Raw genomic sequence first — 18883 nt, forward strand, 5'->3', positions numbered from 1 at the left:
GTGCCCCGTCCCCGTCGCCGGGAGCAGCGGCGGGCTGTCAGCTGCAGCCCATCTGCCGCCATCAGCCGCGGCTCAATGGCTCCGGCAGCTCGGCGGCGGCGGAGGGGGCTCCCCGCGGCGGGGGGGGCGGCCCGGGGCGGGAGGTGAAGCCCCCCCGGTTTGGGGGGGGGGGGGACAGCACCGGGGGGAGCCGCGAGAAGCGGCCTGAAGGGGAAGGGCTGCGGGGCAGGAGTGCGCCGGGTCGGTGTGTGGGCGCTGGTCTGGGGTGGGAGCCTGGGCACGGCACGCTGAGGGGAGCCTAAGCGTGGAGACGGACGGAGCTCGGGCAGGTTTTCGGGTTTAATTAGCGAATTTCGGGTTTAATTAGTGGAAGTGCAAGGTAGAGGCCTCGGGAAGTGAGAACCTGAGGCACTCTGTAGTAACGCAAGCGCAGGGCGCTCGGGGTGCTGAGTAAATCCACCCCGTTACACTGAGACCCAGGGACAGTGAGGGCCAGGGCTGCGTCTGGGAATCAGACATAAAAAGTCCTGGAGACATAAGGTCGTAAAAATGAAGTTATTTTTCCTAGATTTTGAATTTGGAGGTGGCGGAGCAAAGGAGCAACGGGCTTTCCAGAATGACTGCATCATTGGAATTAAATGTGCCATCAGAGATAAGATTCGGATTTTACTGGCTGTAAAGGTAGCACGTTTTGCAGAAGGAACCTCTTCCTGTAGTGAGTGCAGCCTGGCTGTTGTGTCTTAGATAGACCGACAGCCAGCCTTGTTAATGCAGATTTTCTTCCAGGTTGGGAATCCCTTTCTTCAGTGTGAATGGGAACCTCAAGCATTGCTTGAACCTGCCAAAGCGAAAATGCCCTCTCCAGGACAGCAGCCTATGCTGGCACCTCGGTCTCTCCTGGAGAGATGCAGCCGCTGTTTTCTGAGGGCCGATGGCGAGTCCTGGGCTAACCAAAGTCACTGGGTTTCATTCAGTATAACTGGGTAAAGTATAAAGCCTGTACTCCACTGAGAATCAGAGTAGATGATTTAGTCATGACTCCTGTTCGAAATACTACAAAACTCTACAAAAGTAAGCTGCAAAGAAACATGAGAAGGGAGCTAGGCAGAATGGTAGCTAAAAAGTCCTTAAATCCAGTCAATTTGGGGTTCTCCGAATGGATTCTGATTTCTCATTCATTCTCATGGCTTAAACCAGGATCCTGCAGCAGTCACACACTACTGGAGTAATGTCAATTGATGTGTTTAATTGCTTTGTTGTGCAGGGAAACACCTTGAGCAACTCTCCTAAGAGCTAGGTTTTAATTACTGAGTTTAAAATATGTTAATGTTCTGTTTAAGTAGAAATAACAACATTCCAATAAAATGTAATCACATTGTAATGCCTGTTGCTTGCACAATCAATCTAAATCACCTGTTCAGATTCCTTTATAATTAGTGATTCAAACTGCAAGTGCTAAATGTTTCTGAGGCTTTGGTAACATCGGAGCGGCAGCACCGGATCCGACTGAAGCGTCTGTGTAGCTCAGCATCATTTCTCTGGCAGTGGCAAAAACTGAATGTCCAGAGAAGGACAAAATGCTTTTCTGCTTCCCCACCCATCTGGGAGCTCGGGGACTTCCAGAGCCAAGCTTGCCCTCTCTGCCTTCAGTACCTCTCGCTGTGTGCCGTGATTTTGTCCGGCCTCCAGCTGAACCCACGCACACCTTTAAAGACCGCAGTATCCTGCTGCAGAGGCTCTGAAGCCTGATTACTTACTGCATGAAAAATCTCTTCCTTTCATTTGTTTTTTGGCGTGCCACCTGTTAGTTTCATCTGATACCGTGTATTCCGTGTATTGAAAGAAGCAGCAGACAATCTGCTCCTCTCCATGCAGCTCACGTTCTCAGATCTCTCGCTCCCCTGCCTGAGTTCCTGCTTCTTCAGACCGAGGAGTCCGGGTAGTTCCATAAATGAGAGCCATCATCTCGTGCTTCTGCGTGCCCTTCTCTGCCCTCCTCTGAACCTTTCCAGTTCTTTTGCACCTTTTCCAAGGCGGGGAACTCGAACTGCATCCAATATTCAACGCGCAGGAAAATCACTGGCATAATGATGAGCCTTTCCTAAGTCTGATGCAGCAGATTTTAAAATACAGTTCTAGTCTAGTCAACAACTCTCTCAGTCAGTTGTAAATTACTGAATGGAAAGCATTTATTTAAAAAACACGTCTATCTTTCCACAGCTCTGGTTTCCTCAAAGACCTAGTGAAATCCACAGGTGTTAGGTCATTGAGTGATCTTACCAGGTATGCTAGATAAGCTGGGACTACTAGAATTAAAAATTAATAATATTGCCAGTTCCTTAATTATTTTCAGGCGTGAGCTTACATCCACTGAAATCAAGAACAATGGAGTTGGTCTCCTATTCTATAACTAGAAGTGTTTTAGAATTAAAAAGAACCAGTATTCATCTACAACTTAAAACTGTAATTACATTTTTAAATTATTTTTATGCATATCGAGCTTCTGGTCCTGACAGCTGAGATAATGTTCTTTGTGTCTCTTTAAGATTAATTGTATCTCGGATTCATACACACCAGTAAGTACGTACATGACCCAAATCGTTAATTATTCCTTGACCCCAGGTTTGTGCAGTTTTATCTAGCATTTTTAAGACAATACACTGGTCCTCAAACCAAATTCATGACTTTGCTTACCATTGCTTTGGAGTGACACTAGAAATACAAGGCTCATATTTCAGAACACTGAAATGAAGTAGATACACTAATGGTAGCCATAGTTTAAATATAGAAACCTAGCAGCTGGCATATTCTGAAATTGCCCAGTATAGGAATTTTATCGTTTTCTCAGAGATACCTAGCAACTGTGAAAGACAGGACAGACAGTTCCTTTGACTGGCTTCTGGTTCTTAACTGGCATAACAAAAACATGGAGGTGATTTACCTCTGCCTACTGCTGCTTTCTGCAGCTCTTCCAAACGGGAGATACTTGGGAAAGAGGAGACACGTTGACAGGCTGGAAGTAATCTCTGTGCACTGGCATCAGTGATACCAAAATGACCGCATCATCTTCAAGAGGGTCTGTGCTTCAGGGAGAAAATTGCTATTTGGAAGTCTGGGGAAAAAAAGCCTGCAGAAAGGCACAGTTATTAACTCACTTCTCTGTACTGGATAACGATTTACATTGGACTGACACTATACGCCAGCGCTGTACTACTAGATTTTCAGGCGTTATACCCAAAGGTTACCGGCACTTAATGCACGCTGTTCCAAAACTATAAAACACAAGTAGGGCAGAAATCGCGTGGCTGGCATCACTTGCCGCCGCAGTTGCTCTTTCAGCCCACCGCCAAACACCGTGCTGTGAGACCTGAGGCAGCTCTGCACTTTCGGGGGCTTCAGTGCAGCTACGGAGATGATTGCCTGCAGATCTGGGAAGCCTGCCAGGTAAAGCCGCTTCACCGGGTGCTCTGCAACAACAGATAGCTGGCACTCACTGAGCTCCCCGTGCTGAAATAAAGCATCACTGCACAGGGCAGCACCCGAGCACTCCAGTCCTTAAGAAGCAGGTTTCCAAGGTGGTCAGAAGGGCTACGGGAAGAGCTGTGGTCCCGCTGCTGCCTTGGGTTGGCTTCCTTGGCTGCCAGCTCCTGCTGCGGGCTGTTGGGTTCAGCCTCAGTCGGATGCCGTGTGAGTTTTCTGTCGAAGTCAATGGCAATTCAGAATTCAGACTCTATGTGGGAATTCTGTGTATATTTTGAAGCGTCTGAAGAAAGGCGCGAGTGCTGCTATTTGCACGTTTCCACGCTGCAGCAGAGAGGTGCAAGGAAATTCTGCTGCTGCTAGCGCTGGCAGCAGAGCAGCACTTAGCCGGTTCCCCAAGCGTTTATACCCGCGTTATTAGAGAAAAGGAGCAGACAGATTCAGAGTGCTTACAGCTTTGATCTGCGTTTGTGGATCGATCTCTCTCAGGACTTTGCAGGAAGATAGGTCCTTCCTTTGCATTTGATCTCTCTTCCTCAACCAGGAAGAGAGGAAGATCATAAAAATACAGGCGGCCTAACAGGAACGACGCTGTACGTGCTTACTGCTCAAAAGGGCTTAAAAGGCTCCCAAATCGCCTGGTGGAGGTCTGAGAATCTGCTTCCACTGAAGTGAATGAAAAACAGTATTTGTTTTATTATGGCTTTGTCATGAATATGCCTGAACTGGGAAGAATTTGAGAGTAGCATCAAACTAGCATCGAGCCTCCTCCGGGACTGGGCATGAGCCTCTCCGGGCAGCACGGGGAAGCAGAGAGGGTCATTCATTCCTCTGCCGTCCTCAGAGGTGCTACATAAACTGCAGCACATATCCTGCCAAAGCTGGTATCTCCTGACTGCTAAGCTGTGCTGGAAATTAATCTGGGGTTTCTGTTTTTTGCATATTTACGTTACACTTTCTAGACTCAGCTTAGCTAATCAGGTGGTAATGAAACCATGAGGACTGTATTTTGCAAGATTTTATTCATTTTCCAAAATCTCTGGGGAATGTCTACATAAGCAAGAGTTTGCAAATTCTGAGCCGTGCTGATTTAAATAAGAAAAAATATGCTCAGGTCTTTAATATCTAATGAATACTGCCTTATACTTGAAACCTTGTCCCTAGTGGAACCCATTACAATAATGTTTATACAGGCTTATGCTGTAATGCATGATATTTTCCCTACAGCAGAACATGTTGGAATTTATTCCTGATTAAAGAAAAAAAAAAGTGCAAATGGGCCGTATCCCAGAACATGGGCTGCTACTGCCATAGTGATGCCCTCTTATTAACAAATAAAGCAATAAAAAATTAATTTGTTAATATAAGAAGGCGGGCAGCATTCACAGAAGTGCACTCTGGGTCCCGTGCAATGTGTGCGAACAGGAGGGCAGCCAAATCCTGCAGAATTAAAGGAGGCTTTCAGAAAGTAGTGACGTGATCTAACGCGATAACACCCGCCAGTGCATCTGGAGCTGTGCAGCGCTTGCAAAGCCTGGAGGGGTGCTGAGTCTTGGGGGGACAGCAGGAAGGTAGCAGTCGGAAGGTCAGAGCTCGCTTCACCTGCTAGGTAACAGGAAGAGACAATGTCACAGGGATATTTGTGTTGCCCAGGTGTCCTGTGCTCAGCTGAAGTGGTGTTTGTGCTTTAAGAGCCCCAGTCGGATCCATGGTTTTGTCTGCAGTAAAAATCCTTTGCACCAGCACAGCAACATCCGTGTACATTAAAATGAGCTGTCTTAAGAGAAAAGGGTAGGACTCTTCTCTCCTTCTGCCCTCGTGAATGCCCACCTCCTGACAAAGATCATTGGCAATGGACTTCTGCACTGTGGAGCGGGGCCACGGACAAGAGCTGGAGGGGACGCTTCCTCAGACGGGGCTCCTCTTCCACACCTCAGCACGCTGTGAGCTGCACACACAGGAAAATGCTCTCCTGTTGCAGAGCACGGGATAAGGTTGTCACCGAGCCTGCTTTAAGCAGCAAAACCTTTTAAAGATTCAGGCAGTGCTGTAGGAACTTCGCTCCCCGGATAGCAGCGGCAGGCTGACACGCGGTACCGTGACATGGGAAATACAATCTCATTATTCATGCACCAAACTGGAACACTGAACAACTCGGCTCAGCTCCTGGCTTAGACACAGATCTCTTCTATAAGCTCCATCACTTAGTATATTCACAACTTTACTTTCCTCTGTAAGAAGGGAATTATGTTATTTCTGGTTTCATCCTTGGGGCTGAGGGGATGAAAAGTATTTCTCACTTTGTGTAGGGACTGGAACAATGAGGCCTTGTTCTTACGTGGGGTCTTAAAGCCTTGCTTTAGTGTAATTTAGAAGAAATAAAAATGGTAGAGCGTTACAGAATGAAGTAGAAATGCTAAACGTGATTATTTAACTTTACTTCCACAAGTGGGACTGATTTACGGGGAAAGCTGCTAACGTGACTCGCATGGCTTCATGTGCAGTTCCTCCCGGGCCTCGGCTGACGCTGCCCTCAGCGCTGCTGTCCAAATACTTCATTAGTGAAATACATCAGTGACGTGGCATTCCTTTAAAAATTACGGATTCGTAAATTGCCCATTTCTCTGTGCTCAAGCCCACCCACCCCTCAACCACCCCTCCAAAAACCCCTGGAAAACCCTCTTGACAAGGTTCCCCTATCACAGCCTGTGTCTGCGCACCGCTCCTTCCTAAAATATCGTTTCAAATCCTGGTTTTATAACAGCACAAATTGTCATTTTGTTACCTTGATGTAAATCTATGTGTTTTCCTCTACCAAATAGGAAACAGCACCACAGCGTACAGATGCTGCTGCTGTTGGGTCACCGAGAAGACTTCAGGGCAATGTCACTGTCACGCGTACAAATTATCCCTTGCTCTATGTATAATTCCAGTGAAATCATTGGAATTATCTGAGGAATTAAATATGATTCAACACGGTAAGCGTGGCTGTGTCTAGCCACCAGTGGGATCAGAAGACTATATTCGGTACGAAATAATAAAAGCAGACCACACATAATTTTACATGTGGAACTGTGTGATTTTTAAACACAGGCGAGATAAACTGGAGATAAACAGCTAATTGCTATTCATTTCTTGTAGTCGGGTGTTTTGATCTGTTACTTGGATTCATAGCACAGAGCAGGGTGGCAGTTTCGGACTGGAGCACGGCCGCGTGCCTGTGCTGGAGCAGGGTGCTGGGCAGGGTCAGACAACAGCAGCCCCAAGCATCCCGTTTCTTCCTGACCTACAGAGCCACCAAGGTAATATGTGTATCTGCATACACAAAAGAGTTCATTTTTATAGAAATGTAAAACAAACAGAGAGCCGTGCCAAGATTATACATTTCATTTCCCAGCATACAAATGAGGATCTAATTTACTCTGGGCCGTTCATGCATTTTACTTTTAACAAACATCCATATGTCAAATAGACCTTCTGCATACTTCCCTGCTGGAGGTTTTTTTTTTTCTTTTTTCCTTTCAACTTGGTAGGGAACATTTGTGATCCTTATTCTACCAAATATATCTAAAGAATATATTTTGCTCAAGGCCTTCTATTTTTTTAATTTAAGAGAAAGAAATCAATTCCTGGTTCAGGCAGTCTTGCTATTAAGACAAGCGTACATCTGTGCAAAAATAGCCCAATCCCTAATTAATTACAGAATGTTATTAACATTTTAACTCTGGTTAATTTATTTCATTTCATAAACATGAGCACACCGAGTTACTTTTTAAAGAACATTTTCCATCTTTTGTCTGCAGTCTTACAATTTGGGTAGTTTATCATAGGTATGGAGATATTTGCTCGCACCGTGATGATTTTATATTCGGATGGTTCCAGACCCTTTCTGTAATGGCTTCAGGAACCGAGGCTTGATGCTTCACCCCCGACTCCCGCGGCACTGATGGGCAGTGCTAATGGCAGTTTTCTCCGATTAAAGAAAACGGGCTGAGATGCATTCTTCAGAATTAATACTTTTCATGAATTTATTATACCGAAACCATCCCAGGTCCTGTTTCTCATATAGCACAGCACATCAATTTGTCCTTATTTTAAGCCAACTTAGTAAATACTCCACAGAAGCAGGCCCAGTTAGTGTTACAATGACTTGCTGTCAGAGTAGATTTACTTATTGATCAGGCAGATTGCACATAAAGTGACTGTTAACTTTAATCAGTTGTGGACAATTGTGTTATTTGACTGACTGGTGCACCTGATAAAATCTTTTGAACAGGTGTAAACTTTAGTAAGGCATCTATCTATTTGACTTGTTATTTTTTCAAAAGGCAGTGATCAGTCTTGATCTGAACACGGAGCTAAATTATGCTCCCTTAAATGCGCAGTTTTCCCTGCAACTTGCAACAAGTGCTCTAGCTTCCAGCCAAGCTTTTCCCTTTGTTAGGAGGTTAGTATTTAGAGGGGACTGATGCACTACGTAAGGTTCACTTGTGATCTTTAACCTACTACCTCTTACTTTTCTGCGATCCTATTAGAAATACAATTTATATGGCTAAATGGCAATCACAGTAAAATGGCTGCTTTTCTATGTCCCAGTTACTCACGTTACTCTCATCCAGCTCAGTCATGGAAGAGTATCTTTAACAGCCATGGGATGACACAGGCACTGTAGCAGGGATTCAAAGGAAGCGAGTCTTTTTCATTCACTGCTCATACAATGGCAGTACTTTCTGTGACCTGGTAGCTACACATGCACTGCTCACTGAACCATCCAAATTTACACTCGTCTAAAGAAAAGCACATTTGGCCAGAAATCGGATACATTATTAATTGGTAGTCTCCTAATGCGCATTTTCAAACACTAATCTTTGGTAGAAATGTAGCCTTATGTATTTCCTAGCCATATATTGTGTGATTTGTTTTGTTTTATTTTTAAACGTTGAAGGCACAAATCAGAAGCCCCAGCTTCAGAGAGACAAATACATGATATTGTAATTTTAGTTGGAAACATCTGAGCAACTGTGATGACTTCAAAGTGCCAAAATAAATTGTGCTCTGCCCCTGCCAGCCTCACCTCCTAACTCAAAGGATTTCCTGAAAGAAATACATCAGTGTTTGAGGGAACTTCACGAATTTAACATTATGCTAAATTCTTCAGTGTTCTAGGGTTGTAACAAAATCAAAACTCAACAACAACCACCCAAAACACCGACAACCAAAACGCTGACAAAAAGATGATAGGCAGGTGCTAATGGGTTATAGCACAAAACACCTTTTCGTGGCTTTATCCACTGGCTAGATGGTGGGACGAGGCAGGGGGACTGAATAACAAGAAGCAAACGGGAAGGAAACCTCCTGCTCTTACAAACCAAACTGATCCAAGCCAATCCCAGCTGGTCATGGGCTACAACAGCATTTTGGCAAGATCCTGCATACGGTCTGTAACTCAGGTTAGCATCATAGACCAGAGGCAACTTTTGTTATTAAGAAGCTTCCAGAAAGGGTTAAACTGGGGTTGCAGCCCCAAGATCTGGCTGCTTTGACCTTAGTTCCACTCAGACCAGGTTACTAAGGCCCTGACAAGAAAAAGATATTTGTGCAGAGCATTACCTTACGTAGCTGGGGTAGCATTTGGGTTTTTTCATAGCCTTCATTACTGTAATATCATACATTGGGTTTTCATTTGTTTGCCGTGCAACTTATTCCCCCAAGATTAGTCCTTTTCTAGTCAAGCAGTTTAAAGCTAATCACAGTTGTTATTTTAATCTGTGCTTACCATTAAGAATTCTTGCAGAGTTATTTTGCTTGTTAGCAATTATGGTCTCCCAATGGAAGTTTGTGATTACAGCAAAAGCAACCTGTTTAATGCTTGGCACCTCTTTAGTATACAGGCATTAAACCCAGGAGCATAGAAGCATGCTAATGCTGGAGATGAAAGTAGAGCAAATCTATTTAGTAAACTCTGTTTTTAAAACATGAAGTCAGTGAGATGCCATCTGGTCCTCGCAAATTTTGTGGCGCTCCCCCTCTGTGTTTTTCCTTACTTTTACAAGGTAATAAGGTGTTGTTGCTCCGTGGTTTGTTTTATGATTGTCATGTCTGAAAAGCAGACATGCTTTATATGCAGTATATCCTAATGCTTTCACCAAGACAGACTGAAGGTTTGGTCCTGGTTCCAGGAGCACTAATAATAAAGTTCCCGTGAAAGTCTTTAAGAACAGGACCTGACCCTTGCATATTTCGACGAGCATCCTGTGCTGAAATTCTTCCTTCTGTTAAGGGAACAAGTAATTGCTGTCATTGACCTAAGTGTCAAGAATAAAAAATTATGATCTATTGTCAAGGTCAATTAGCAAAGACTGGAGGAGCAAATTTCTGCCTTTCACATTGTTTCTTCGTGTGATTCTGCCATAAAGGATGCTACATAGTAATACAGGTCAGCCAGATTAGAAAGAGAATTAAATGAGTATGTGAGAAATGCCACTGCAGGAGCATCCCTCGCCCATGACCCCTTCCTGTCCTATTTAAAGTTATTTCCAGACACGATAGGGCAGAGAAATCTAAAGTAAAGCAGTGCTCTGGCTCAAGCTGGTACACTGATAGGCGTTATTCATGTAACTCCACTGATAAATGTCAGCAATGGGAGTTGAATTTGTCTCACATCAAATAAGTTTATTTTATTCGAACAAGCTAGAGAAACGGGGGGAACCGCTGACCACTCGAGCGTGCTGCCATATTCATCGTTCTTCATGTGAAAATAATTATTGGAAGATCCTCAGTGCCAGAAAAGACATGTTAGGAAAGCCCACGTGTCCATGTGCTAGTGGGGTACCTCCGCTCGTTGCAAAGGTCTTTAAGAACAGGAACTTCGAAGCTGGGCTAAAGGCCTGCTTTAGTAGAAAGCTATAAAACGTGACCTAACCGCAGCCAGTTCTCCGGGGACTGCAATTACAGCAATAAATGTTCGACAGCAGATGCTTAAGCCATGTATAAACAGTACTCCTCTAAAATGAAAAGAAATTTTTGCCCCCGCATGTCTTTTAGGGTCCCATTGTACATGTGGAAATGTAAAGGAAATGTAAAATTGATATGCACACCATGACATCGGCTTTAGTCTCCTCAGTCTTAGCCCGGCTGCTATAAATCTGTCCGGCTGTAAGCAACACTGAAGGAGCTAAGCGCTGAGGATTTGTGTCTGCCCTTTTTATTAGCTTGCCTAGAGTAAAGTAGGGGTTATCGGTCAGTGTCAGGTTCAGCGCCCAGTGACCCACCAGGTTAAAACTGTGGTAGTCACAAATCAAGAGCATAATGAAGTCTGAGAAGAGGTCCATGCTGATTTATTAGGACATCTGTCTGCCTATAGACAGTCTAGTCCTGCCCTTGTGTCGTGTGAGCTATTAGCATAATCCTCACATGAAACATATTACAGATTTAAAAGAGAGAAATGAAGTGTTCAAAGACGACTGGCAAACCAGAAGGGTTTACCTTCTAGGGCTCATTTTAAGTCTTAACCTTTTGTGACAATACACCATAAAAATAATATTAAACATAAATTAATATCAAAACCAAAAATTAGTCTTGAGTTTTCCGAAACCACTGATTTCTCATACCACATCTAAATGTCTGTTCTTAATAAAATAATGTTGCTCTCTGACACTTTTCAGACTTTTTCATCTCTTAATTTTTTTACTTTTCATTTATATTTAACCACTACATTGTCTTCCGCATACATTGTTACAACCTTCACACAATTTCCCAGATGCTGTGATCTTAAAGGTAAATTTATGGTTTTGGTACCAATTACTTTGACTACTTTTATTTTTTTTATTTAAAAAAAAAAAAAAGCAGGAATTACACACAAACTTTCAGTTTTGAAATCCCAAATGCCATACGCTGTAAATGCTGTAACACTACTTTTATATCCTCCAGGACAGGAAGTTTGTGAGATGCATGCTAACTAGTACTGTCATGTGCAAAGCTACTTTTTCTGTGCATGATAGGCATTCAACTGAAAAATCAGACAGATCATTACGTCTTCCCTTGATCAGAACTAAGGAGAATCAGGTTTTAGTCTACAAAGATTAAATTAATCTATAAAGATTAATTTACAGTTGAATATGTATTAATAGATTGTCATCTCTTCTATGCCTTTAGAAAAAAAAATGTTACATCAAATATTGCATTTAAAAATATATGGATTGAGAATGTTAAGTTAGTTTCATCACTGGTATTATTCCATTTCTTCTGTATTAAAAGTTATTCCAGATATGAATCTAGCTATTAACTATAAAAATACGAGATACTGAGCAGTTAATAATGAGATACTGCATACTTAAGTAAACATAAGTACAAGGAAATACTGCAAAGTGCTGTCATACAGATCTCTTTATATCAGCTTGATAACAACTCTCTATAAAATAAAATTCTGGAAGAATTAGTTTAAAAGTGATCAAGAGATAATTAACTCATTAGGAGCACGAGACTTCTGAGGCTTCTGAAGATTAGGTAGTTTCTCAGCTATCTTTATCATTTTACATCAGAACAGCCCTGAAATACAGCAGGAGATCAGTACTGCAGAAATACCTAAAGAATCTTCAGTATTTGTGCCAACGTGTCACAGTTAGAAATGACACTTGATAAATTTTGTGAAGATGCAAACAATGCACAACAGTTTGTCCTACCCAATGAAGACATCAACAGTAAAAGAGCAGCAAAACTACTGAAGTAAATTATGTAATAAAATGGTTGTTGTAAAGAGGAAACTGGGTCTGCAATGAGGCAAGCACCTTTTTGCAAGAGAGCGGACGACCTACCCCTATGAGTAAATGACATTTACTAGATTGGACGAATGCCCAGAGATTTGCAAGGTCCTACAGCCATCGTACCAGAGGAACACAAATTTTGAGGAGATCTTCAGAAGTGCTGGTGCAGTTATCACAGTTGCTGTATGGCAGAGTAGAAATGACCGCTAGCTTTACATTAGCGTATGGAAATGGCTGCTTTGCTTAAACTGGAGTTAAATCTGGGCAACCTGCACTGAGCAATATGAACGTAGAAGAAAGAGAAAATTCTGGACTATCAAAAGTACTGCAAAATTTTAAAACCTTGTTTATTTCAGTTTTGAAACTCTCAAATTTTGTTACACTATCTAAAATGCTGTTATGCTGGGTTTTGTGCCAAAACGCTTATACTCAAGAATATCACAGCATTTATTAAATTCAGTCCAATTAAAAGAATCTGAAATAGAGTTAGCATCCACTGCTTCGAAAATAGAACGGGAAAACTGTGCATGTATTTAACTGCCTTGAGTATCAAAGTTCAACTGGTGTGTGATGCCTTACTGAGTTATCTCATTTAGGTAAGACTCGGTAAAGAGACAGTCCGCAAAACATTACAAGTGCAGAAACTCAATACCCAACCATTTATTTGAAATCAAGAACTATGGAGTGGAGTATTTCTTCCAACAGAACAACATAAATAAAGATGTATGTCTATCGTACTTGCCTCCATAAATTCCAGCGTTGTTCCTCCAGCTGAGTCACTAGATGCTCTATGTATTTGTTTGAGTCCATATATTCCTAAAAGAAAAAGGATCAAAAGTTATTTCTTCAATGTTCAAAGCATTTGTAAATGTTTGAGTGAAAGACACAGTCATAGTTTGTGGAGTCCACCTTCATTTTACACCCAAGGTTATCCCACGTACACACAAGTCCCAGTGATGAAAAATCTAGATTAAAATCAAATTTCTATTCATTCCAAATGAGTAAGGTAGTAGCCCAACACACTCCTCAGTGATTATCTGAGGGGAAGATGAAAGTCAGTGAGGATATGCAAGCAGCTCAAATAAATTAGAGTACATATAAATACATATCCATATTCTAAGCCCAGAATTATATACGTTGGATTTGGACTGAAAAATAACTTTTCATCAGTGCTCTGGTGCTATCATTATTTTGGTGTACATTTTGTTTATTTCAGGTATATATCAAAGTGAACTGAATATTTGACTCAAATATTTATTTTGTGCCTGGTATGAAAAATATTATACTATGTACCCTATTTGAAAATGGAGCTATAATTCAACTCCTATATCATTTTCCAGTTCAACTTTTGCAGATGCTATAACTTGTAATATCAGCTATATGAAAGATACTGTATTTGTGTCTACACCAAACTTCTGATAAATAATCATGATCAGATGAACAATTTGTACTTTTTAAAATTGAAGCCTATTCTTTAAACTCAATGCAAAGAGATGATCATCAGAGAAATATTTCAGTAACAGAAACACACCACTTAATTTCCAGGAGGAAGGCAACTTGAGTGCTATATATATATAACATATTTCAGAATGAGCCCACAGAATAACATGTGATGTAATATGATATATTCATATGACATTGGTAACAACACAGCAACATTACTATTATTCTGAAAACCTATCAGTAATAACGTAACTCTCTTGAAATAGCTCACAAAAAATATATATGTTTCCAACCTCATACTTCAGAAAATAACAAGTACTGGAGTGCCATCCGGGAAAGAATCCATCTACAGTTTCTGGAGACAAAAGGTCCGGTTTTATAGCTCTGATTTTATAGCTTTGGACTTATCACAAAACCACTTTGTGGGGTTCCTGTTTGTATTAGGGGTTGTTTCGCTAGTATTATTATTTATTCTGTGTACAAATATGTTTTTTCGTTGCAAAGCAGCTGGTTCTTCTTAGCCATTTATCTTTATAATCAGGAATATGAGACAGCTACCACAGGGACAGTACATCATCATGTCTTCTCAGGCTGGAGATAAATGTTAGCTGATTCTAATGATCATAATTTATATAGAAATGTACATTTTCATTTCTCGGGACTGAAACTGTTCTAAGTGATTGGGTAATAGTACAAGGCAGTCATACAATATTTCTTGAAACCTTATTAAACTTTTAATACTCTGTATAAAGTAGAGAATTACGTAAGATCCATACAATCAACGGCAAATATTTTCCTGTGCATAAATGCAAGCACGCCCGCCAATGGGTGCCCGTCATTGCTGAGCGGTACAGCTCTGCCCCGAGGCAGAAGATAGCCAGGCTAAGGCAGTGAGGGGCTTGTGCCATCCCTCACAGGAGCTGTGCTTGCACTAGGGCTGCACCTTTGGGTGCCAGTGGGTGCTCTCAGCAGTGGGGGATCCACGGGTAGGGCGTCACGCACTGTGTTTCTGCCCACAGGCTGGTCTGGCTGAGAGAGATCCTCCCCGAAGGTACCACAGTACACAACAGTGCTACCTGGCATGGGCAGGAGTTCTCTGAAGAAAGCGAGAGCAGGATCTTGCTCCTGGGGAGCTGTGCAATGCATCTGCTGCCGTCTGTTACAAGGCAGCCTTGCCTGAAAACCTCCGCATATCGTGAAACTTCGCATTAAACTCTGTGCTTGCCCCAAGCTTAAATTTTAACCTAACCGCTGTAGGTAGACATATTTTGTAATGTTACTTTCAGAAAACACTCAAAATGTAAACACTGAGAAATGCCATGAACTTCATAATACAGCTTTTATACCAGTGCTGTTTAGACCAGACACTGGCTCGAGCATGGGCTGCGGCTCTCCCTGTTAATCAGCTGAGCTGCATTTCACTCGGAGTACACCACATAAACTAGGCAGCAAGCTTCTTCTAAGCCAAAACAAGTAAAGTCATTCTGTAACACACACACATCACAGTTTAGAAAAATTATGCCATACATATGTATAATGATGGTTAGTTGCAGAACCAAGTTCTTTAAAACAGGCTCTTTTTTTTTTTTTTGCTTATTATTTTTTACCACACTGAACCTGTTGTAAATTATTACTAATACCTTTATATTTTTAATGTAATATTAAACAATATTCCTGATTTATTCATCAGTGCACTTTGCCCCACAGGCAAGGATAGGATCAGCAGTTTTCTTCTGCATAATTCTATCATGATAATATGAAAAACTCATTCTGAAGCAATTTTCTGAAAAATATGGACAAGAAAATGAAGACAATGGGGAAAAAGAAAGCTATGTGTTTATACTCTATGATTCCTGCCTTAATGTCAGGTTTTTCCTGTGGCAAATCAGAAATATTATTCTATTTCTCTTTGAAGACCTGCAGCTCAGAAGTATGTACGCTGTCAGTCTGCAAAAGTGTAAAAAAATCAGCCGTGATTTGATATAAATACCACGATTGGAAGTGCCTCCGTTCTTCTGCACCTCTCTAGCACCTTAATGTGCCAGCCGTGTCCAAAGTGAGCCATCTGCTTAAGGCAAGGTCTGTGCTCCCAAGGCCAGGTTTCTGTTCTTTTCTGTTATCAGCTATCCCAATAAGCCAAATTCTGTGAATTCTGGACCAGAAGCCAGTATTATCATTTTGTCTACATGAAGCACACAGTGCTTTGAGATTTAGAGCAACTTTGTGATTTAAAATAACTTGGCATGTTTAGTGAAAACATAAAATCTGGAAAAAAAATAGTACTCACACTTTTTCACAAAGACTGTATATACAGTTTAGTGAAGTACCAACATGTTTCAGTTCCCAACAGATCACATCGAGAGGGGCATTACAAGTGTTTTGTAGCTTCCGTGCTCTGTTGTGTGCATACTTGCACTGTGTAGGGTTTGGGCAGCATGGCTGACTGAAGTATGCAAAATTACACAAAGTGTCATTTTCTGGTACAAGTACATGACTTCAGGAGTTTGCATTATTGAAAGGAGGATCCAAGAGACCCACACGTAGTTAAGAAAAATACCTCTTCCATATGAAAACAAAACCAAGATCCCATAAGGGAGCAGGGGTAAGAACCACTGAAGGAGACAAAGCAGGTACTTTTACTAGATACTGATAAAACAGCCCCATCAACTGGTAGAGAAGGCCTGGGGAGCACAGTGGCACCAGGTTTGCACAAGAGGCGCGCACGTTCCTAACAAAGACTGCCGGGTAGGAGGGCTGAGCGCTCGGCACCTGGGAAGCGACAGGTCTATGTAAGGCCACGACAACATTTCTGAAACTATCTGAAGCTGCAGAGTCCACACCCAGGCCCGTTATGAATGGTATCACACGGTGATTCTGCAGGCCACGGAACCAGTCGGCCTTTTCTCACAGGTAACTAGTGACAGGACTAGAGGGAACGGCCTCAAGTTGTGCCAGGGGAGGTTCAGGTTGGAAAAGAGGAGACATTTCTCCTCAGAAAGAGCGGTCAGGCATTGGGACGGGTTGCCCAGGGAATTGGTGGAGTCACCGTCCCTGGGGGTGTTCAAGGCAAGGTTGGACGTGGTGCTTGGGGACATGGTTTAGTGGGTGACAGTGATGGTAGAGGGGTGGTCAGACCAGATGATCTTGGAGGCCTTTTCCAACCCTAATGATTCTGTGATTCTGTGATCCCTGCCAGACTGGAGCAGAGCAAGGCCCCGCGCGGGGCCCCACTCCCACCTCCGGTGGCTCCCCCAGCCTGCAGGACCAGCGGGAGGCCTGGCCTTAAGTCATTTCTCTTATAGCCTTCAAATAAAAAGGGGGGAAACCTGCCCCCTTTCTTCCCAGTGGCAAAACTAAGTTGGTTGCTTTCCAGCCAGGATTTCACCACTCCATCTCTCCTCCTGTGATGGCACATAACTACACAGTTTTAAGGAAGAACCTTCTGTAACGTGCTTAAGTAGGGTAGGAAATCTTTCTAGCAGCTGCATAGATTCTGGCATCCAGGAGGAGCTGCTACGCAAATGTCACTTAACGGCTCATCTAATTTAGAAAAATTTAGAGAGAATCAGAGAATCACTTTACCGAAATTGTCACTGCATTGAGCTGAGGCACGAGCCTACCTACGTAGGCTTATTGACAGGACTAAATATCAAGCTTTGTAATGCTTAGTTGCCTTTTTTTTTTTTTTTTTCCTTTGTTAGCTGGACAAAACTCAGGAAGGTCTGCTAGTCAGGAAAAAAGGGAAGAGAAAGGAAATGAAGCGCCTCCGCAGAGTCCTGGGATGCACCGCTCAGTATTTGGGTTGGTTCTGTGGGTATTTGTTCTGGCATCTGCACGCTGTTGTGCTGGGCAGGGTATCAACAACTGTGCAGCACACGGAGCATTTTCCCATCCGCTGTTACAGAGCAAACCCGGGGGCAACCTCAGGCTCCTAACACCAGGTTCCCTCACTGGAAGGTTACAAATTCAAGTTAAGGAAATAACGCATATTCTCTGCCTCTCGTAAGGAACTTGCACAGCTTGGTATCAAAGAGAGTTTAATGAGCTTAGCAATATGTGAAAAGGATTAAGGATACAGTCGCTGATCCAGCAAATCACTTGATTACATACTTAATTCAATAGGCCACTTGTGCTCAAAGTTCAACGTGTGCCCACAAGCTTTGGCTGGGCAGTGGGTGGCTGAAGTGCTGCTGTGGGACTGGGGTACCCAAGTCTGGATCTGGCCCCTCAATACTTACCCCTAAACCCACACGTGTGCCCTGTCTGCCACCGCTCTCCTGCTCTGAAGCAGCTCCCAGCATACACCCTGGGCACACAGCTGAGGTGCCTGAGTTGCAGAAAACGGGGAAATTTGGCTAGTTTTGGCCAGCACTCATCCTCCTGCGGGGCTGGAAGGTAAATGTCACATGCAGCCCTGCAGAGCCCCAAATCTCCCGTTCTCCTTCTGGTTCATCTAACACTGCTCCCGATGGGGTTGGGACACCGAGCTTGCAGCCCTCATGCCGCAGCACCCAGTTCCACCTCAGATATTTGCATCTGAAACCAGACAGGAAAACACCAGTGTGGGTTCAGGCTTCTCAAGGGAAGGCGTTTGTCATCGAGGGGGTTGAGAAAAACAGGGAACGAGCACGGTGGTAAAAGCACAGACAAGTTGCAGCAAGTGTCTGGAGCCGTCCGGCCCTGGGGACACGGAGCTGCCCTGGGGAGCCCCGGTCATCTGCCCCAACGGGGGAAGTCATGTTTTCACAGGGAAAGGTTATTAGCAATCGAACAACAACAAAGCTGTCTGCAGCCCAAAGCAGACTGTTGCAATTAGGAACTGATGTTAGCAAAGCACAGAGTGGATGTGATTGACCTGCAAGGGGGAGATGGGAGCTGTTACACCAATGCGGAGACACAAGTCATCTTTGAAGGATCTTGGAAGGGTGCCCTGGGGTAAGGCTTTAGATCTAGGGAGAGTGCCTTCAGAGAATATTGTACATTTTGTAAAATATTTATTTTTGTTATCATCCTGCCGCATAAACCTTTGATGGAAAATGGGCTTTTTTTTCCAGCAGCCCGAGAGGATATATATACATATTCTTGTCTGGACTATGTTTTTCGCATGTCTGAAAGCGTTATAATTGAGGATTTGAGTGAGCTGTCTGTTATACAACATTACTCAGCTATGCACTAAAAATAAATCACATATTAAAAAA

General features: G+C 43.0%; 1 protein-coding gene and 1 long non-coding RNA gene across 14 annotated transcripts in view; one reads left to right on the top strand and one right to left on the bottom strand.

Annotated features, from left to right (window-relative positions):
• NCKAP5 (NCK associated protein 5) overlaps positions 1-18883 on the bottom strand; it is a 438779-nt gene that overhangs the window by 235485 nt on the left and 184411 nt on the right. For all 13 annotated transcript variants that reach the window (XR_007169250.2, XM_013186421.3, XM_066999996.1 and 10 more), the window contains one exon: positions 12985-13058. Coding sequence is in view for 12 of the 13 variants with exons in the window: in XM_013186421.3 (XP_013041875.3) it covers positions 12985-13058 (74 nt within the window). In the remaining variant the exon portion in view is untranslated. The remainder of the gene's footprint in view (positions 1-12984; positions 13059-18883) is intronic.
• On the top strand, positions 5-1369 carry LOC136791159 (uncharacterized). Its single transcript, XR_010832615.1, has 3 exons — positions 5-143; positions 569-681; positions 787-1369. It is a non-coding gene; the product is annotated as an uncharacterized lncRNA (long non-coding RNA).

Source organism: Anser cygnoides, chromosome 6 (assembly GCF_040182565.1).
Source record: "Anser cygnoides isolate HZ-2024a breed goose chromosome 6, Taihu_goose_T2T_genome, whole genome shotgun sequence".
In the NCBI taxonomy this organism is placed as follows: Eukaryota; Metazoa; Chordata; class Aves; order Anseriformes; family Anatidae; genus Anser; species Anser cygnoides.